This window comes from Ranitomeya variabilis, chromosome 2, assembly GCF_051348905.1.
Source record: "Ranitomeya variabilis isolate aRanVar5 chromosome 2, aRanVar5.hap1, whole genome shotgun sequence".
Taxonomy (NCBI): Eukaryota; Metazoa; Chordata; class Amphibia; order Anura; family Dendrobatidae; genus Ranitomeya; species Ranitomeya variabilis.
The window spans coordinates 454659233-454681670 of NC_135233.1; the positions used below are offsets into that span (position 1 = coordinate 454659233).

Here is a 22438-nt window from a genome sequence, read left to right on the forward strand (position 1 = left end):
AGTGTATATAGTGGTGTTATTGTAATCCTGTCTGTGATGATAATGAGACTGCTGTAATGCATTTTGTGCAGAACAGTAAATATTAGTGTAGTATAAGGCCTAGTGGCCAGTTTGAAAACTGCAAGACTTCAGATTTTTTTAAATAAAGTTAGTAATGTGTAAAATTATTAAAAAAAAATATTTTGATAAGTAAAAATAACATTTAAACATAAATCTGATTTTAACAATTGGTCTTTTTTGATGACAGTTCCTTTGATCATAAATCTATGAGCACTCTCTGTCACCAACACATAAAGAGTGGAAACCACCTTAGGACCAGTTGTATGCTCCACGATGCCCTCTGTGGGTTCCCAGATTCTTTTATTCTCAGAGAGATAGGTCGCTGGCAGACTTCTCTGACAGCAGCTTTCTTTTAGATATCACAGAAACTTTTGGATGAGCGAGTTGCTCCTGTATATCGAGGAGCCAGGAGAGATGACCAAATGATCAGCCAAACTATTGTTCGGCCGACAGCTATCTATGGTGTATGGTGCCCGCTGCTTACGGCTCCATACATACAGTATTAGGTTACCGCCAGAAGAGTTTGGCAGCAGCTTTCTTGTAGAAAGCTCAAGAGCGCTCAACAAAGCGAGCTTTCCTGTATATGGAGGAGTAAGGAGAGATAGCTGTCAACCAAACAATCAGCCAATCCATCATTTGTCCAACAGTTATCTATTGTGTATGGTGCCCGCTATTTAAGGCCCCATACACTTTAGGACGCCATCAGAGGAGTCTGGTAGTGGCTTTCTTGTAGAGCGCACATGAGCTCTCGGTAGAGCGAGCTTTCTTGTGTATGGAGGAGCCAGAAGAGATAGCTGTCAACCAATCAATCGTTCAGCCGACAGCTGTTCTGTATAGTGCCTTCTAATTATGGATCCAAACACATTAGGTCACCGCCAGTGGAGTTTGGCAAGAGCTTTCTTGTAGAAAAAGGAGGAGCTCTTGGCAGAGTGAGCTATCCTGTATATGGAGGAGCCGGGAGGGATAGATGTCAACCAAACGATCAGCCAATCCATCACTCGTCCGACAGCTATTGTGTATGGCGCCCCCTACTTACAGCTCCATATGCATTAGGTCACCGACAGAGGAGTTTGGCAGCAGCTTTCTTGTAGAGAGCACAGGAGCTCTCGGTAGAGACAGCCTTCCTGTATATGGAGGAGCCAGGAGAGAGAGATGTCAACCAAACGATCAGTCAATCCATCATTCGTCGGCCAGCTATTTATTGTGTATGGTGCCCCCTACTTACAGCTCCATATGCATTAGGTCACCGCCAGAGGAGTCTGGCAGCGGCTTTCTAGTGGAGAGCACAGGAGCTCTCGGCAGAAAACTGTATGAGGGTCTTTATGGGCTAAAGTTAATCATAGTGATCAGGAGGACAACTCCGCTTCTCCAGTAATTTTCTGGTGACTAGCTGCACGGCTGTACGTATGTATAATATTACTACAAGCCATACATATGACCTGCACACAACAACAGAGCCTTTGTTACATATGGGGGAAATCTGATGGGTTAAACAAAGGGTCCCAGAAGGACTCCTGTCTTCCTTTAAGTCATGGTACACATTGCTTCATTTCACCCTTTCATCTGTAACAATGACCTAGATCCTGGATCCTAAGAACAAACACATTCACTGCATGTAATGAGACAAGAAGGAGTCACCCAGGGAGATAACAGAGAGCAAAGGTGAAGGCTCCTGGTAATCTTCCTTCACAAGGAGGCATATCATATTTAGTCCCAGGGCCAGGCAACTTCTCATCTGCACCCTATATTCCCACTGCACAATGGAAGCCAAAGGGCGGTGCCCACATTAAAGGGTGGTCTACAAAACTAATCTTCATATCCCCTAGTAAGGAACATTGAGGTCTCCTAGTCTAAACCCTCATATATTAGCCCCCGGGGGAGAGGTTTAGAAAGAGAGCGCCTATTCTAACAAGTAGGAATTGCCCAAAGCTGACAAGTCCTTAAAAGGGTTTAACTGAGACTTAAAGAAAACTTTTTAAAAAGTAAGTGTTTTTTAAAAAAAAAATAATAAATAAATTATTATTATTTATTTATATAGCACCATTGATTCCATGGTGCTGTACATGAGAAGGGGGTTACATCAAAATACAAATATCACTTACAGTAAGCAAACTAACAATTATAGACCGATACAGAGGGGCGAGGACCCTGCCCTTGCGGGCTTACATTCTATAGGATTATGGGGAAGGAGACAATAGGTTGAGGGTTGCAGCAGCTCCGGTGTTGGTGAGGCGGTAGCTTCGGTAGTGGTGAGGAGGCAGCGATCAGGATATGGCTGATGGACACTCCGGGATTCTGGACAGTAGAGAGGCGACGTCTGGGCCAGAAAGGTAGATCTGAGTGTCATCAGCATAAAAGTGGTACTGGAACCATGGGACTTTATGAGTTGTCCCAGGACAAGTGTGTAGATTGAGAAGAGTAGGGGTCCTAGAACAGAGCCTTGGTGGACACCAACAGAGAGAGAGGGTGGGATAAGGAGGTAGTGTGGGAGTGGAAGATGCTGAATGTGCGGTTGGAAAGGTATGAGGAGATCCAGGATAGGATGAGGTCTTTGATGCCAAAGGAGGAGAGGATCTGTAGTAGGAGGCAGTGGTCAACTATGTCAAAAGCAGAGGACAGGTCTAGAAGGAGGAGTACAGAGTATTGTCCATTAGCTTTGGCGGTAAGTAGGTCGTTAGTGATTTTGGTCAGGGCTGTCTCAGTTGATTGATGGGGGCGGAAACCAGATTGTAGATTGTTAAAAAGCAAGTTAGATGAGAGGTGGGAGGAAAGTTCACAGTGGACCTGCTGCTCCAGGAGTTTGGAAGCGAATGGGAGCAGCGATATTGGGCGATAGCTGGACATAGCAGTTGGATCGAGGGTTGGCTTTTTTTTAAGGATAGGCGTGATTGTGGCATGTTTCAAAGCAGAAGGGAAGGTGTCAGAAGTTAGTGACAGGTTGAAGAAGTGGGTTAGGGATGGGATAAGTGTGGTGGTGAGGTTGGGGAGGAGGTGGGATGTGATGGGGTCGAGCGAACAGGTGGTGAGGTACGATTTGGAGAGGAGACAATTAAGCCCCCCTTCAGTGATCTTGGAGAGGGAGGTTATGGGGTTTGGGCATTGGTCTGGTATACAAAGGGGTTGTGGTGGTTGAACAATGAAGATTTGCCTTGTTTGGTCGATCTTATTTTTAGCTGTATTGTTGAATTCTGTGCAAGCCGTGGTGTGGCCTCCCTGTTTCTGAGCTAGAGACTATATATAAGGCTTCCCCAGTCTAGTGTTTCACTGGTTGGGCCGAGTCCTTTTGTCTGCCCTTATTCACACTGAGGTCAACATTGACACATGGTAAGGTTTTAATATTAGACAGTGTAGGACTGTCCCTATCAGAGTTACCTTGACGAGGTGGGATGGCTTTTGTGCTATTTTTGATCAAAAAACGGTATTACTAAAAACTCTGTTATTTAAATGCACTTTTGCTTTTTTACTTAGTTACATCAGGGTTTTTACTTACTTTTTTCTCTTGTAGGTTTTAATGTTTTGTGGCCAATGTGAACATGCGTTTAACCTCTGCATGTGTACCAACTCAAGTTAAGCTCAATCTTTGTGGTTTTTTTCAACCCTTATGTTAGTAAATATTCATTATTCACCTGTCAAATCTTCTCCCCAATCCAGTGCCAATGCGTCAGTGGTTCCCATGTTTTTTGTCCTGGTGTGATGACAAGCTGTACATCCACGTGACTGCTGCAGCCAATCACTTGCCTCAGTGCACCCATACTGTTCATTCTAGCATCACTGATGATGCCAGTGATTGACAGCAGACATCACACATCATCACTTCGGGGAGATCGGCACTGACCACAGACCATTAAAGCTAAAGCACCACAAGATTCAGGTGAGTAAAATCACTTGGACATTTCCTTTAACAATAAGGACTAAAACTGAGCAAAAAAGATTTGCACTACCCCGGTGCAACATCCAGTTCTGTGACAGCCAGACCAGGACGGTCTTCACCTCTGGAGCCGGTGTAACGGGCCATAGTATACCCCGAGGCCAGACTATACCCAGGGTCAAAGTGGCCTAGGCTTGATTACACCCCGGGTATAGGCCGTTTCATACCCCATCATGCCAGATTATACATCCCCTTTGAAATCAGCAGCGTTAAGTGATAACCACAAGAATTACTTAATTTTTCAACATCTTAGAGGTGGATCAAGTTTGTGCAAGTCATCTTTTATCTTGGTGGAATTCTAACTTCTGAGTCATTACAAGAAACATGATATATCTCTGATGTTAGACTTCCCAGTCACATTGTACCGTAAGATCAATCTTCATCATGTGATTAACAACACAAATACCTTCCCGCTACGGGTAAGTCAGTTTTATGTTACTAAAAAATGGCATCCAAAACCTATCATCTTATTTACAATGGCTCATAATATAGAGGAGGGGTATAGTTAGGCCTAGACTATTTTACACCCCGGGTATAGTTTGGCCTAGGACAGTTTATCCCCCGGGGGAGGGGTATATTGTAGCCTGGAGGGGTATAGTTTGGCCTAGGACAGGTTATCCCCCGGGGGAGGGGTATATTGTAGCCTGGAGGGGTATAGTTTGGCCACAGACAGTTTATCCCCCGGGGAGGGGTATATTGTAGCCTGGAGGGGTATAGTTTGGCCTAGGACAGGTTATCCCCCGGGGGAGGGGTATAGTTTGGCCTAGGACAGTTTATCCCCCGGGGAAGGGGTATATTGTAGCCTGGAGGTGTATAGTTTGGCCTAGGACAGTTTATCCCCAGGGGAGGGGTATATTGTAGCCTGGAGGGGTATAGTTTGGCCTAGGACAGGTTATCCCCCGGGGGAGGGGTATATTGTAGCCTGGAGGGGTATAGTTTGGCCACGGACAGTTTATCCCCCGGGGGAGGGGTATATTGTAGCCTGGAGGGGTATAATTTGGCCTAGGACAGTTTATCCCCCGGGGAAGGGGTATATTGTAGCCTGGAGGGGTATAGTTTGGCCTAGGACAGATTATCCCCCGGGGAATATATAAAAACGCAATGAAAAAAATGTGTGTAACCTAATTTACTTAATAGGTGCAGAAATAACACAGAAAATATGCAACATCGAATAGTCATCCTGGGACGTAGCCTCAGGGTCCTACCTTCTGCACCATTATTTCAGTTACTTAGTATTACTAAAATCATTGCAGCGTTAGGCAAGGTGCAGACCAGCATATTTTTAATCTGGGAAAATCGGATCAATTACGCTAATCACACACTGATCAGATTGATCAGTGTGTGATCTGATTCTCTCAGATGACGAGAAGATAAAAAATGTCTCCATGTTCCCCAGTCAGTCTGTGAAAATCAGACTGCGCTCGTATGTCATCCGAGTGCAGTCCAATGGTTTACACGCACTCATTGCCTTACATGGCCAAGCACGATCAGAATATCGGATCAAACTCTGACATGCAGCGATTTTGTTTTCCTTGGACCGACTCTGTCCAAGGAAAAAAATTGGCACCACAGACTAACATTGGGTCAAGTTGGATCCAGCAAAACAATGGATAGCACTCATCCGATTATTACAGCTGCCTGCCCGAGCCCTTAGGCTGTGTTCACATTACAAGTTCACATTAAGACTCTGTTAAATGGGTTGTCCACTAATATTAGGACAACCAGTTCTTGAACTAAATCTTTGGCCCCGATAAAATAAAAAAGCTTATACTCATCTCTGCGGTATCAGCCCTCGCTCTCTCTGGTGCTGTTGTTGTGACATGTGGCCCCGCAGCCCAATCAATCAGCGCTGGGGTCATTGTCCCCTCCTATGAAGAAGATGTCAGAGATCAGGTGCAGCCCGGACTTCCTCTTCCTGTTCAATACGTATGTAGGTGGAGACAGTGACGACGGCACTTATTGGGCCCCGGTGTCACTTGTCACAACCACACGAGAGCCCCGGGGAGAGTGAGTACCGAAACCACGGTAATGGTGCCAACACGGGAGGGGAGTATAGATTTTTTATTTTATCAGGGTGAAAAATTTAGTTCAAGAAGTGGTTGTCCAAGCAGTAGACAACCCTTTTAAGACCCTCTGTCTATAGAAGTGTAGAGTACCCACGCCCCCCGAAGAAGCCAAAGGTGCGAAACGCGCGTTGGGGTCTTTCATCCCACATCTAGGAGCAGGTTGGTCTAGCTTATCATAACGGTTCCCTTCTACCATTTAGTTTCTTTCCTCGTATAGTGGGTCTAAATACTGTCTGCTGTGGTCTCCTCTAAGTTCATTACCTTGTATGTGATATCACCATCACAAATTCTTTATTATATACTCTGCACTTTGCCATTCGGCAGCGCATATATATTTCAAAGAGGATTACCACAGCAGTAGGACTTTCTCTCTCTCTCTCTCTCTCTCTCTCTCTCTCTCTCTCTCTCTCTCTCTATATATTTGGTAATTATACCTTGTGCATATGTTTATTACAGTTGCTAATGCGGTACCTACTTAGGTTTATTTAGTGCACTACTGGCACTTGAATATGGTATTCATTTTACCCATTGCACTATTGGCACTTTATATACTTTTGTTATATTTATTTGCATCAGTGGATATTGAAGGATCCGGTTGGCTATATTTTATCATCTAATTATATGCATTTTCTACCATGTACTTATACACCCTTGATTAGTACTGTTTTGTGACTATATCTATACATGAGATTATAAGGTGTATTTAGCAAGTTGCAATCCTGTTACCTTCTTGTTTCCTGCATGTGGTACTAGGTCGTCGTCCCTCTCTTTCTTTTTGCGTCATTAATATCTAGTTATTATTATTGTCTTGTAACTATTAATTATTTTAGAGTATCTCAATAAAATGTATATTTTTTACATTTTATTAGCTCTGGTGTCCATTCTTCTTTTGGGTTTTCTGTGGTTTTCGTATGGCTGAGCTCATACAGTAATTGCCCCATCTTTCGGTTTATCAAGAGAAATAAGAGTTTGTTTTTTTTACCTTGAAAAAGGCACCAAAACGAGATGGTGTGAATAAAAACCTTAATTCTATACCATCGAGGATTCTTCATTCGCTGCGCCGTGATATCCAGTAAAGTGAATCATTATAGTAAATGGCTCTGTTGGGGGTTCCGTCCATTTCCTAATTTTTGGGGCCTCAGCCAGAAGTCCCTGACGGAGTCTCGAGTGTTGGGGTAAAACGTGATGTAAAATCAGCCTTACGCAAAAAAAGACAGGGTTCACACACATATAAGCGCCAATACGCAGGCCAGCCAATGCATGCACGCAAGTTCAGAATCAGACCAGAGATATCATTTTACTACAGCAGTTTAGAAAGTGAAAGGAGTCATGCCATTCGTTACGATGATCTGCACCACCCTTCGCCTTATCAAAAATATCTGCAAATGTCATTTAAGCCACATGTCGGAGTGGTGGAGAGGCTAAAATGGGTGCAAGGACTTCAGCCCCTCCCAGGCCTTGGCGCGCAACTAGGCCTCGAAGAGAAGAAGTTAGAATAAAGTTTTCAGATGTTTCTGCAGAACCGAAAAAATAAGGAACCACCGATCTTAAGAAATCTCAAGACTGAAACCTGACGTAGAGGAAGCAAAGTTTCCTTCTCTTTAATGATAGCTTTTATTATGTGACCAAGTCTAAAGACCCCCATACATAGTAGATAAAAGTTAGACAAACCTGACAATTGCACAGGATCGGACGACCATCTGATGTGTATGGGGTCCTCTTGATTAGTCATCTATTGGGGTAAAGATGGAATTTCAATGCTCGATGCTTTTGTGTCCTCGGAAAATAAGCAGCGGCCAGAAGTGTCTGGCAGCAGCTTTCTCCTCTCATCTCGTTGGGAGATGCATCAAAGCTTGGCCGAGGGGACCGCTCATGTGTATGGGGGCAGTAGAGAGAGATCGCTGTCTGCCAAATGAACGATTGGCCACCAGATATCTCATGTGTATGGCCAGCGTAAGGGCACCACTAAATACTGTGATAGTATATTACCACTGGGAGTAACTCCCAAAGCTTTTTTAGCAGTTCCCTTATAGACTAGAGGGACCTTTACACTGATGATTGGCGTGAACATGTCCTCCTCATTTCACAGTAATAGTGGATCATCATGTTACAGCAGAACTTTTATCGGCTGACTTTCTTATCTTCTAAGTCCTATATTGACTCCCAAGTGCTAAAAGAGAACAGGTTTTGACGACCTTTGTGTCTTCCTTGTGGACACTTTCTGGCTGGTATTTTGGTCTGCACAAAACTATCGTCATTCTCGGCAGCACAATGGCAGCCTATGTGCACTGAGCGATCTAGTAGAGATCATTCAGTGAGCATCACAAGATGCGTGAGCCTATGTAAACAGGCTAGTATTCGACTGCCGATCAGCAACAAGTAACTGATTGGTGGTCGTTTAGTGCCGTTGGTTAGCTAGTGGAAAGATCAGGTACATAGTTTAATGAAACTCCAAAGAGACCATTTTATGGTCATTTATGAGCTAAGAGGCTCGGAGAAACATCTAGTAATTTTTGCAAATCTGGAAAGTAAAAAATAAATTCTTAAATACTTTCACAGTTCAAAATCCCCAAAAAAGGACTGCATTCCTGAAGACAGTGTGACTACAGCAAAGACCAAGCCAGAGCTTGTTTATCTCCAGCTTCATCAGCGATTACTCACCAAGGCCCAGCCAGAAAGTGTCCACAAGGAAGACACAAAGGTCGCCAAAACCTGTTCTTTTCTAGCACTTGGGAATCAATATAATAAGACTCAGAAGATAAGAAAGTCAGCCGATAAAAGTTCTCCTGTAACATGATAATATTTAAGGCCTCAATACACATTAGACTAGTTTTGGCCGAATCCACCGATAACGACTACTTGGCCGACAGTCTAATGTGTATAGGGGCACTGGACAACTTATTGTTGGGAGAGTTACCGATTGGACATATCTGATTTTAGACTGCTGATTGCTTTGTTCTCCTGGAGATATGCCACTGGCAGACAGGTCAATAATTGGCTGTCAATCAAACGAGTGCTCCTGTGTATGGGAGAGCTGGCTGCCAACCAAACGAGCGGTCCGGTGTATGGGAGAGTTGGCTGCTAACCAAACGAGCGCTCCGGTGTATGGGAGAGTTAGCTGCCAACCAAACGAACGCTCCTGTGCATGGGAGAGTTACCTGTCAACCAAAAGAGCGCTCCTGTGTATGGGAAAGTTGGCTGCTAACCAAACGAGTGATCCGGTGTATGGGAGAGTTGGCGGTCAACAAACAAGCGCTCCTGTGTATGGGAGAGTTGGCTGTCAACAAACAAGCGCTCCTGTGTATGGGAGAGTTGGCTGTCAACAAACAAGCGCTCCTGTGTATAGGAGAGTTAGCTGCCAACCAAACGAGCGCTCCTGTGTATGGGAGAGTTGGCTGCAAACCTAACGAGTGCTCCGGTGTATGGGAGAGATGGCTGCACACCAAACGAGCGCTCCGGTGTATGGGAGAGTTGGCTGCAAACCAAACGAGCGCTCCTGTGTATGGGAGAGTTGGCTGCAAACCAAACAAGTGCTCCTGTGTATGGGAGAGTTAGCTGCAAGCCAAAGAAGTGCTCCTGTGTATGGGAAAGTTGGCTGCTAACCAAATGAGCGCTCCTGTGTATGTGAGAGTTGGCTGTCAACCAAACGAGCACTCCTGTGTATGGGAGAGTTAGCTGTCAAATGAACAAGCGCTACCGAGCATGGGAGAGTTGGTTGTCAACCGAACGAGCGCTAGTGTGTATGGAAGAGACGGCCGATATAGCTGGCAGCCGAGCGATTAGCCAAACTATAGTTCGGCCAACAGCTATATAACATGAATGGCTGCCTTTGTATTTCCAGTATTAACAGCATGACATCTATCAGTTCATAGACACTTATTATTTGTGTTTGTTGTGTATACAGTACTCTTACTATGGACGGTCATGTCCAAGGAAGTGTTACGATGCAATATATAAAATATATACCATGTGGCTGCACAACAAGAGCAAATGGAACAGCGCCCCCAGTGGTGGTATAATCACTGGATGACTTGAGCTATCACATATTCTCAAGACTATAGGTCCCTTATATTACTATTTCACAGCATTTTACCTGAATGCACGTGACGAAAGATGGCCCCTTTTTACACTTAAGTACATACAAGCGGTGACCTAACCACCATGTTGGGCCTTTTTTTGGCAAGAATAAAATATTGCAACCTGCTCTAATACCAGACATTGTGCCAGTAATTTACTTTCAGCTTAAGTTTCTGAAAAATATCCCTTCTAAACAAAAATCAAAATCAAACGCATTGAGTCACCGGAATCACGTCCCATAAAGACATATGACACCAACGGTGTTGTGCAAGTTGCACCATCAACAAAGGTCACTCGGAGCCGCGACCCTCTGTAAAAAGAGCAGTATGGATATAAACCTGATATAACATTAATCTATGAGCCATTTAGTAATGTTTTATCACGACACCCTGACACTATAAGGTCCCTGTGCTCGTACGCCGGGAATGAAGACACGCGTTACTGTCACAAATCTATAGGATCCGGCATATACTGTAAATATGGCAGAAGCTACGTAGAGCGCGGTATATACTGGGGAAATGATGTCCAAAATGACATCTACCCTACGCCGTAAGTGGAGCAGAGCATGCATTCACTCCAAACAGTAACATGTATCATATTCCCATATATATATATATATATATATATATAGATATATATCTCGGAGAATGTGACGTCTCACCATTTCTGGGTACACTCTAATATAAGTTCCTGGTAAGAAGCCACGAACTGGAAGCGGGATGCTCTCTTGCCAGTCCGCTGCAGTCTCTTCCATACCGAAGTCATGGTTGTCTCTCCTGTCAGTGACGGTCTCGGACAGTCTCCAGCATGGTGATGGGTGAAAGGCTCGCCTCTAGGTCTTCTTCTTTCTGGTGGTGACTCAGTTGACTCTCTTCGTTGCCTCTCCCTTCCTGTGTGCTTTCTCAGTCTGTCTCGTCGTTTATGAGCTCGTTGTCATTTTTCTTAAAAATCCCACATTTGTATGGCTGATCCTTTTCTCGTCTTCGCTTTCCTACGTGGAGGAGCAGATCCTATTGAAACTTTTCCTTACTTTTTATTTTGGAGTTGTGATTCTGCCTGGTCAGGGACAAGGACAGTCTCTGTGCTTCTTACCCTCGCCTGTCAGTGACAGCTCACTGTCGAAAAGTGTCTTTCAGTCTACCTCTGTCTTTCCTGTTTGCAAATGACAGTTTCCCCGTCCTGGACGGTCTCTTTCACGTTGACCCCCTGGGTCTCTGTGGTCTAGGTTCTTCTCAGTCTCCTTGGCTCTCTGGTCCAGGTTCTTCTCCGTCTCCTTGGCTCTCTATGTCTTTATGTGGCTTTTTTTTAATGCTGCCTCATTCCCTGTGAGTAAGAGACAGCCTGTTCCCCTCAGCTAAGCAGAAGTAAAACTTGAAGGAGGAGTGAGGGCAGAGGGTGTGCCTGTGACTGTATATATGTATGTGTATATACAAGGCCGTCTGGGTATGTGTCCCCCACAGGCCTTGAATAAATCACTATATCATTTCCTACTCTTTGTTTAATTCACTTCTCCGGATGGAAAATCATTAGATGAAGTTCAGACACATTTAGAAGTCGCTTTACGTCAGGAAAACATCAGGATTAACTCCTCTAAAAAAAAAAAAAAAAATTCCCAGGAAACCAAAGTCCAATTTCAAACATTAGGCATCAGTTTTTAGTACGTGCGCAAGACTTTATTTTTTCCAAATAGATCACAGAGCCATTACACTCAATGTCGGTGCGTTTTTGACAAAAAAAAACGCGGCATCTAGGGCTACGTTCCCACGATGAGCTTTTGATGCTGCAGAATTTCTTCATGTATTATTTAAATTAAATTACTTGCGTTTATGAGTATTTTTTTTTTGCGTTTTTTGTCTTTTTTTTGGTATGTCGTATTTTAAATAAAGCTGCTTTGTTTTTGATACCTCCTGGTATTGGGCTTTAACAAAGCTTTATTGATATATTTAGGGGCGTTTTTGATGTGTTTCCGCTGCGAAAATGCCCTAAAACCGCATGTGTATTTTTTTTACCTGTGGATATTCCGCATCTAATGTAAGTCTATAGGGAAAATCTGCACAGAAAGCTCAAGAAAAATTGACATGTTGCGGGTGTGAAACTCTCACCTCAGCTCGGTTTATGCTGAGTAAAAAAAAAAAAAAATCACAGTGGGGATGAGATTTCTATAAATCCCATCCACTTCACTGGAACTCTGCGATTTTCCCCATAGACTTGCATTACATGCGGAAAATCCACAGGTAAAAAAATGCACATGTGGTTTTAGGGCATTTCCGAAGCGGAAACACATCAAAATGTGCAAAATTTCCTTATTAACTGCAGAAAATACACAGCCAAAAGAAACAGCACATCACTTTATCAATAAAGTTTTGTCAAAGCCAAATACCAGGAAGTAACAAAAACAAAGCAGCTTTATTTAAAACATGACACACCAACAAGAGACAAAAATAGCAGCGTCAAAAACGTGATAAAAAAGCATGCAAAAAAACCAAAATACACTTAATCTGATAGGTGCAGACATGCCCCCCAGTATATATACACGTATATATATATATATATATATATATATATATATATATATATATATATATATATATATATATATATATATATACACAGTCATGGCCAAAAGTATTCACACCCCTGCAATTCTGTCAGACAATACTCAGTTTCTTCCTGAAAATGATTGCAATCACAAATTCTTTGGTATTATTATCTTCATTTAATTTGTCTTAAATGAAAAAACACAAAAAGAATTGTTCTAAAGCCAAATTGGATATAATTCCACACCAAACATAAAAAAGGGGGTGGACAAAAGTATTGGCACTGTTCGAAAAATCTCTATATATCTCTATATAATATAACGTCTGTGTATATATGTGTATATATATATATATATATATATATATATATATATATATATATATATATATATATATATATATATATATATATATATATATACTAGATTGTGGCCCGATTCTAACGCATCGGGTATTCTAGAATATGCATGTCCCCGTAGTATATGGACAATGATGATTCCAGAATTCGCGGCAGACTGTGCCCGTCGCTGATTGGTCGAGGCAACCTTTATGACATCTGGCGGCCTCGACCAATCAGAGACGCGGGATTTCCAGGACAGACAGAAAAACCCTTAGACAATTATATATATACAGTAGATATATACACTCACCGGCCACTTTATTAGGTACACCATGCTAGTAACGGGTTGGACCCCCTTTTGCCTTCAGAACTGCCTCAATTCTTCGTGGCATAGATTCAACAAGGTGCTGGAAGCATTCCTCAGAGATTTTGGTCCATATTGACATGATGGCATCACACAGTTGCCGCAGATTTGTCGGCTGCACATCCCAAAGATGCTCCATACAAGGCAGGATGGATCCATGCTTTCATGTTGTTTACGCCAAATTCTGACCCTACCATCCGAATGTCGCAGCAGAAATCGAGACTCATCAGACCAAGCAACGTTTTTCCAATCTTCTACTGTCCAATTTCGATGAGCTTGTACAAATTGTAGCCTCAGTTTCCTGTTCTTAGCTGAAAGGAGTGGTACCCGGTGTGGTCTTCTGCTGCTGTAGCCCATCTGCCTCAAAGTTCGACGCACTGTGCGTTCAGAGATGCTCTTAGGCCTACCTTGGTTGTAACGGGTGGCGATTTGAGTCACTGTTGCCTTTCTATCAGCTCGAACCAGTCTGCCCATTCTCCTCTGACCTCTGGCATCAACAAGGCATTTCCGCCCACAGAACTGCCGCTCACTGGATTTTTTTTCTTTTTCGGACCATTCTCTGTAAACCCTAGAGATGGTTGTGCGTGAAAATCCCAGTAGATCAGCAGTTTCTGAAATACTCAGACCAGCCCTTCTGGCACCAACAACCATGCCACGTTCAAAGGCACTCAAATCACGTTTCTTCCCCATACTAATGCTCGGTTTGAACTGCAGGAGATTGTCTTGACCATGTCTACATGCCTAAATGCACTGAGTTGCCGCCATGTGATTGGCTGATTAGAAATTAAGTGTTAACAAGAAGTTGGACAGGTGTACCTAATAAAGTGGCCGGTGAGTGTATATATATATATATATATATATATATATATATATATATATATATATATATATATATATATATATATATATATATATATATATATATATATATATACACATACACACACACACATATTATATCGCCAATGCAAGTCAATGGCCCCGTGATAAAGAATATGCTGTCCATATTTTTCTGCTTAATACATGGCAGATTTTTTTTTTCAGACTTGACAAACAGATGCAACAAGGATTGTAAAAACTGGAAAACGGACCAAAAATGGATCCAGTACACTGATGAAACCGGCCTTATGTTGCAGGTTTTGACAATGTTTTTTGCGCCACACTTTGGTTTCAATACATGGAAACCTCTCCAAAACCCAACATATCCCGTGACCGATTTTGAGCCCCACCATGAATGATGCATACTTGATTTTTGTTTTAGAAGATTTTTCGGTGCAATTTTGGGTTGCCATTTCCAAAAGGTTTCAGGTTACATTGAAAAATATGTAATTCCGGATGAACGACAAATGTTTGCAACACAGGGCATTTATCTCTGGTCATGCTATGAGGTTCATTAAAGGGAACCTATCACCCCGTTTTTTAAAGATTAGATAAAAATAGTGTGAAATAGGGGCAGAGCTGGGCTTTACATTACTGCCTTTTTGGTGCCTTTACACCCCCGTTAGGCTGCCGAAATACCTTTGTGAAGTGGCCGTTTTGTCCTGTCACTCAAGTTGGTCAGGTCGGATGGGCGTGGTCACAGCGCTGTTTCTCCCCCAGATCAGGCTCATCATTACGTTGGTGGCGTAGTGGTGTGCGCATGTCCAAAGAGAAGATCCACTGCCCAGGAGATTCAAAACAGCGCGGTCTTCGCTATTCGCCGTTTACCGGTGGGCGCGGCCATCTTTCCTGTGGCCGCGCGTGCGCAGATGGAGCGCTCTGCTGCCCGGGGCTTCAGGAAAATGGCCGCGGGATTCCGCGCGTGCGCAGATGGAGATCGCGGCGGCCATTTTCCTGAAGCCCCGGGCAGCAGAGCGCTTCATCTGCGCACGCGCGGCCACAGGAAAGATGGCCGCGCCCACCGGTAAACGGCGAATAGCGAAGACCGCGCTGTTTTGAATCTCCTGGGCAGTGGATCTTCTCTTTGGACATGCGCACACCACTACGCCACCAACGTAATGATGAGCCTGATCTGGGGGAGAAACAGCGCTGTGACCACGCCCATCCGACCTGACCAACTTGAGTGACAGGACAAAACGGCCACTTCACAAAGGTATTTCGGCAGCCTAACGGGGGTGTAAAGGCACCAAAAAGGCAGTAATGTAAAGCCCAGCTCTGCCCCTATTTCACACTATTTTTATCTAATCTTTAAAAAACGGGGTGATAGGTTCCCTTTAAGGAGTCAGACATTTAAAGGGTAATCACCTCCCTTAGATGGTACTTATGAGATAAATACTTTGCGTACTTTTATCTCATGGAGCATTACCTTTAAGATTCCATACTCAGCTGGTGTCCCTTAAGGAGAACCAGTACTTCCCTTATGTGCCTCACAAACATTGCAATCTGCCAGACATGGCACTGATGAGGAGCAATCACCCAGAAACTGGTCGTCTGCAAATGACTTGGCATTGATCCCTGGTCATGTTGCATGGCTCGTTAAAGAGTTGGACATTGACTTAGAGCAGTGTTCCCCAACTCCGGTCCTCAAGAGCCACCAACAGGTCATGTTTTCAGGATTTCCTTAGTATTACACAGGTGTAGGATTCTTGGTCGTCCAGCTGATGCAAGTATCACCTGTGGAATACTAAGGAAATCCTGAAAACGTGACCTGTTGGTGGCTCTTGAGAACCGGAGTTGGGGAACACTGACTTAGAGGGTGGCTACTACTCCGAGGTGGCCCTAGTGGGATTAGGCTTATTAGGATAATGAGGCGGAGGTCAGCTATTACTTTCCTAAGGCCGAAATTCCACATTCAGATTTTAGCGGCTATTTTTGAGCAAGTTTGGTCCAAAATTAAGTAAAAATATAGAGGTGCAGGGGAATAAGAATCACGGTCACAGCAGGAGGAGAACCCACTGATGCCAGTGACTATTTCACCTGGATGCACATTTACCTGAAATGTATTGTGGAACAGAGACCTGAGAAATGTTTTTTTTTTTTTTGTTTTTTGTTTTGTTTTTTAAATATGTCTTAGATATGATGTATTCCCCTAATGGTCACTGTGCTAGCATATGTCAGGAGTTTTCCCAGGCGTATACAAATGTAAAGGGAATTGGCCACAATCTTTTTGCTACCCAATATGACAGCAGCATTTTGTAGGGGCAGAGACCCTGATTCCAACGATGTATCACTTACTGGGCTGTGTCCTGTAGTTTTGATAAATTCTGTTTTATCTGCTGTAGATCTAGCAGTGCTGAGCTCTGTATAACCCCGCCCACACCACTGATTGGCACAAAGGGCACAGAAAGCTGCCAATCAGTGCTAGGGGGCGTGGTTGGACTACATGGCAGCAGGTTTAGTAGTCCTCTTGTGATAATCTCCTGCTGAGAAAACAGTGATAGTATCAAACCTACAGCAAGCAGCCCAGTAAGTGACAAATCGCTGGAATCAGGGTCTCTGCTCTCAGGTTAGGCAGTAAAACAATGTAATTTGGCATCAAATAATTGGGGCACAAAGTTTGGATGAATTTTCGACCAATTCCAATTCTCTCGCCGTGTAAGGACTTGTGTGGGAATGCAACGCATGGTCAATAAAAATACATAGGGGCGATGCTAAATCTCAGGAATAGAATATCAAACATAAAATCTGACCCTGAAACAATAATAAAAGAAAAAAACTTTTCAATATAGCTTGTACTGTTTTAATCTCATTTGTCCAGATGATTATTAGGAGTGGACACGTGTTCGGCGTGGTTTACAGAGCACAAGGGGTTAAACGCTCTTATATTCCCCACCCCGTGCCATCTCCTCTCAGCTGTCACACCGTCATTGTCATGATGTAGGAAAGGAGAAGTGACAGGCAATGACAGCTGCAAGATATTCCTAGAGGTGACACTAATTCTGTCACCGTCACTCACCGCCGCCGCCCCAGCTCTACACCGCACTCGCGCAGCTCACAGTGTCAGCAATATGGTACAAATATTAATATAATTATTCTGCAGCATGAGATAATGGGTAATTGAGGTCTAAGCAGCTGGCATAAGACGAGTTACCTCTGTAACTGACCTCCCCGCACTCTTCAAATTCACACCATGGTTCTTTCCTGCTAAACTTTTTGTAGACACTTCCACTGATTGTCCTATGGATGAGATATCACACCGATACAATCGATCTGCACCACAAAGAGGTAAATCATCTCAGTGCGCTGTCAGGATTCTTCAGTGCAGTCATGTGACCTTAATTTGCATACTTCCGGCCACATTCCGACTAGACATGTCCAGCCTTGCTCAATCCACATGCATTGAGTCAAGCCGAGCACGTCTAGTCTGCAGGTGACCGCATATATGCAAATCGCATACGCACAGCGACGGCACTGGAGAATCTTGGCAGCATACACACTGCACATAGAGCAACTGCAGACTTGACCCCCAAGCCTGGACAACCCCTTAAAGGGCTTAATGTATTATGTTCGAGCAGTGGTGGACATGGACGAGAACAAAATATGAGCTCTCATCATAAGACGTAATTCTACCTGTTTTAGAAGTGAAAATGGGCCCCTTGCCACTTAGGGCCCGGTTGCAACAATGGTATCTCCGCCCCTGTGTTCGAGGTTTCACGCCAAATACCATGATAAAAATATGATAATATTTGATACTTTTCCTAAAAGGTTCCATTTTCCAGAGGTACAAATTACATTAACTTTCAAAACTTTTTAGAAAGTTAGACAACTTTTTTTTCCAGGTGGAATTCTAAGAGATGTCACTGACACGCAGGCCCTCTGGGTGGGGACATTCTGAGCTTCGGTTATCATCTCCGGCAAACCACAGGTTTTCCTGTCTGAACTTGAAAGAAGCATTACAAACTTGTCGGGCGGGCCACTTTAAGAAAAGGTGGGGTCCAAACAGCTGGAAAAAGGTGATGTCATCGGAGAAGCGAAGAAAGTTTAAAGTGGCAATATAGGTCATTAACTCCAAACCAAACAAGACCCCCTACTTCTACTATAGCCACCGATATGGTGCAACTGTGCATGGTCCGTGAGGATTTACAGATAGTGCTAGGTGGATTTATTAATATAACATGCCTATCAGAATGTTTCCATTAATATGCACAAACATTGTCTATTAAAGGGAAGGTTTTTACATATCGAAGGAATGGTATGGCTGGATAGGGTCTTGACCACCAATACAAATGAGACCTTTTTTGTAAAGATCCGATGTACCAGTCATGAGAAATTTGGTGTAGAATCCATAAGAAAATTATACGCTAAGTGCACTGGGGGCGTGTCAATGCACTTGGAAGAAACAGTCAGAGAAACATGACACCCCCCCAGTGCACTCATTAAATTTGCATATGGCTTCTATTCTAGATTTCTCATGACTGCCACATCTGATCTCTACAGATAAGGTATCATTTATATGACATTTACGCGGCCTACAGAGAACTGCAACAGCCAAGTTCTATGCCTCATATGAGAATTGGAACCATCAAGGTTTTGTTGTCGTCGCTGCAATTTAATTAAGTCAATTTTATCTAGTATAGTAATAAGTTTTACATGTCACTTCACTGTGGGGTGCTCCAGAGAATAACTTCCAATTTTAGAGAATACCTCTTTAAGTTAAAGGGGAATTCTCAAACTTGGAAGTTATCCCCTATCCACTGGTTAGAGGCTAACTTTCCAATCACTGGGGGTCCGACTGCTGGGATTCCCACTGATCCGGATATAATGGAGCAGGATTTGATTATATGCGCACCTCTGCTCCATTCATTCTTAAAGGGACCGCTGGAGACAACAGAGCACTGCTCTTCAGCACTCCCTTAAGAAGGAAAGGAGGGCAGTGCGCATGATCGGCCGCCGCTTCATTCACACATTTACGGTACTTTTTATTTGCTGAAATTGCAGTGGCATAATAAACCTCTGATGGCTACAATTCTCACATGAAGCACAGAACTTGCCGGTTGCAGTCCAATGAAGGCGGTGTACTTGCGTGCGCATTTCAGGACACCCTAAAGGCATAATTCGGGGCTATGTTTTATTTTTACAATAACACGAAGGTAGTTGCTCAGGGGCTTCGGCTGACATCGTATCAACAGAGCAGCAGCTTCTCTTTCACTCTTCTCAGTTGATGGAGCGTGACTGCTGAAATCAGGCTGACTGACAGTTGGCTCCCCACTACCTAATTGCAGGGAGCCAATGGTCAAACAGCATCACATCCCATCAACAGAGCAGCCTGGAAGAAGAAGAGCTGCTCTGTTGACGTGGAACAGCTAAATTGCCTGTTTTTTTGTTTTAGCTATGTACAGTAACTAAAAATTAAATTCTGGACAACTCCTTTAAATAGTCTTTAGAAGGTAAAGCTAAACCTCTCAGGGGTCTTCAGGCTAATGTTTCCTTCAAAGTAACCCACAGACGGTGCGGTCTTTCCACTTTCAGAGCCTCAGTTCATGGGATCACAGTTGATCCCAGTGGTCGGAGCCCCTGTATTTGGGAAGTTATTCCCTATCCAATGAACAGAAATGCCCCTTTAAGGGGAAAGCACTGGAGCACCCCAGAGTTAAGTGACATGTAAATCTTACTGTATAAGTCATTACTATATCATAGCGATGAAAACGTGTATTTAGAATACAGACATATATTTAGAAAAATGGTTACATCCACCCGTACAAATGAAGCAAACACACCACACCCATCAGACATCACCTAAGGCTACATGGGCAATGCATACACAATGATGTGTAACAAGCTGTCCGCCGAGTCACGTGGAGTCTCAGAACAGCTTTCAGAAACCTCTTTCTTTGTTCATTTTTAGATCCGTCACACAAAAGAGAAAAATGTCCCAGCGCTGATTATAGCGATATACTACAGTTCACACTTTTTTTTTAAGGGTTAATGTTTCTCCTTGCGGAGAGTGACATGTCAAGCCTGACATCCCAAGGTGAGGAGACTTTTAAGCCGCAATGCTCCTCTGGGAAATATACAAATTGTCTCTTCAGAGAGGAAGAGGGCTAGAACTCTAGCGCCACCTATAGGAAGTAACAATCTTAGAAGTCCATATCAACTCTCCAACGAGCCTTCTCACATGACTTGGGATAAAAGACAAAACCAGAATCTCAATTTGCAGACACTGTTTCGGGGTACTGCCCCTCGTCAGTGCAAGGCGTGAGATCTGGTTTGGCTGATTGAGAAGCGTCTGATCGGGATCCAAGGACTCATTGGAGAGTCAATATTGACTTGTAGGATCTCTGCTTCCAATAGGTGGTGCTAGAGTTCTAGTCCTGTTCCTCTCTGAAGAGACAATTTGCATATTTCCCAGAGGAGCATTGCGGTTTAAAAGTCTCCTCACCTCGGTATGTCACAAGGAGAAACTTTGCCCCTGGGATCCCATTCAGACGCCTTTCACCTAGCCAAAGCAGATCTCACACTTTGCACTGATGAGTGGCAATACGCCAAAACATGTGTCTGAAATTTGAGATTTTGGCTTTTATCCCAAGTCATGTGACAAGGCTCGTTAGAGAGTCGATATTGACTTTTAGGATCGCTGCTTACCATCAATGATACTAGAGTTCTAGTCCTCTTCCTCTCTAAAGAGACAATTTATACATTTTTACTAGCACTATCATCTGCAAAACGTAATAATTATATGCAAAAAAAAAAGCAGAAAGAAAACTCTAAGTGTCCAATACGAGGCCGGGACAAATGCAGCAAACCATAGGGTTATATGATCCAAGGCATGGTGGTAAGAAGAATTAGCCCTGAGAATGACATCCTATCTGCTCTCTCCGGGGCTCTGCGTTTCCTCGTACACTCCCAAAACATTGATAAATTTGCTTCCTATGAAATTGTCCCTTGTGTGTCTCTGAGATAAGGGTTAGGGTCAGAGTGTGAGTCTCATCGGGGACAGGGGCTCTAATGGTGACAGCGATAGGGATACGGAACCTTCAGGATGGTTTTTTTTTTTTTTTTTTTATATTTAAAAGGAGTATTCCCATCTCGAAGTGTAGTCCTTCTGATAAGCCACGTCACTTACTCCACATGCAGGGCATTGCAGTAGCTTAGATCTCCATGGTTACGACCACTAACAACGGTCACTATGAGTGGTCGTAACCATAAATACCTAAGCTACTGCAATGCCCTGGACATGAGTTAAGTGACATAGCGAATTAGAAGAACTACACTACATTTATAATAATATTAGCAAATACCTCCAATTCGAAATGTATGGTAGTCCTCCTAATAAGCTATGTCACTCACCCCATGTGCACGGCGTTGCAGTAGCTTAGATCTCCATGGTTACAACAACTAACAACTGTTACTATATGAATGGTCATAACCATGGATACCTAAGCTACTGCAATGCCCTGGACATGAGGTAAGTGACATAGTGAATTAGAAGAACTACACTACATTTATAATATTAGCAAATGCCTCCAATTAGAAATGTAGTGTTGGGCAGCATGGTGGAGCAGTGATTAGCACTGCAGCCTTGCAGCGCTGGAGTCCTGGGTTCTAATCCCACCCAGGACAACATCTGCAAAGAGTTTGTATGTTCTCTCCATGTTTGCGTGGGTTTCCTCCGGGTTCTCCGGTTTCCTCCCACATTCCAAAGACATACTGATAGGGAATTTATATTGTGAGCCCCAATGGGGACAGCGATGATAATGTGTGCATACTGTAAAGCGCTGCGGAATATGTTAGCGCTATATAAAAAAAATAAAGATTAGTGTAGTTCTTCTAATTCACCATGTCACTGACGTCATGTACAGGGAATTGCAGTAGCTTAGGTATCCATGGTTACGCATAAAGTAATTATTAGTTGTTAGTGGTAGTAACCATGGAGATCTAAGCTACTGCAATGTGCTGCACATGGGGTAAGTAACATAGCTTATCAGAAGGACTACACTACATTGCTAATTGGAGGTATTTGCTAATATTATTAGTACATATTGGGATAGTATCCTGGAGATGGGAATAGACCTTTAAATTTCTGTATTTTTTGGCTAAAAATATTTGTTTGCAATTTGGATTTATTAACAATTTTGCGCAGTTCGCATTCTTTTATGTTGCATTGTCCGTTGCTGAATGAGTTAAGTG

At 43.3% G+C, this 22438-nt stretch overlaps 1 protein-coding gene across 1 annotated transcript in view; it reads right to left on the minus strand.

Annotated features, from left to right (window-relative positions):
- LOC143806613 (uncharacterized) overlaps positions 1–11030 on the minus strand; it is a 97542-nt gene extending 86512 nt beyond the window's left edge. Inside the window, 1 exon segment of the mRNA XM_077287353.1 lies at positions 10793–11030. Within this exon segment, the coding sequence (XP_077143468.1) occupies positions 10793–10896 (104 nt within the window). The 5' untranslated portion in view covers positions 10897–11030.
- Positions 11031–22438: the final 11408 nt, after the last annotated feature.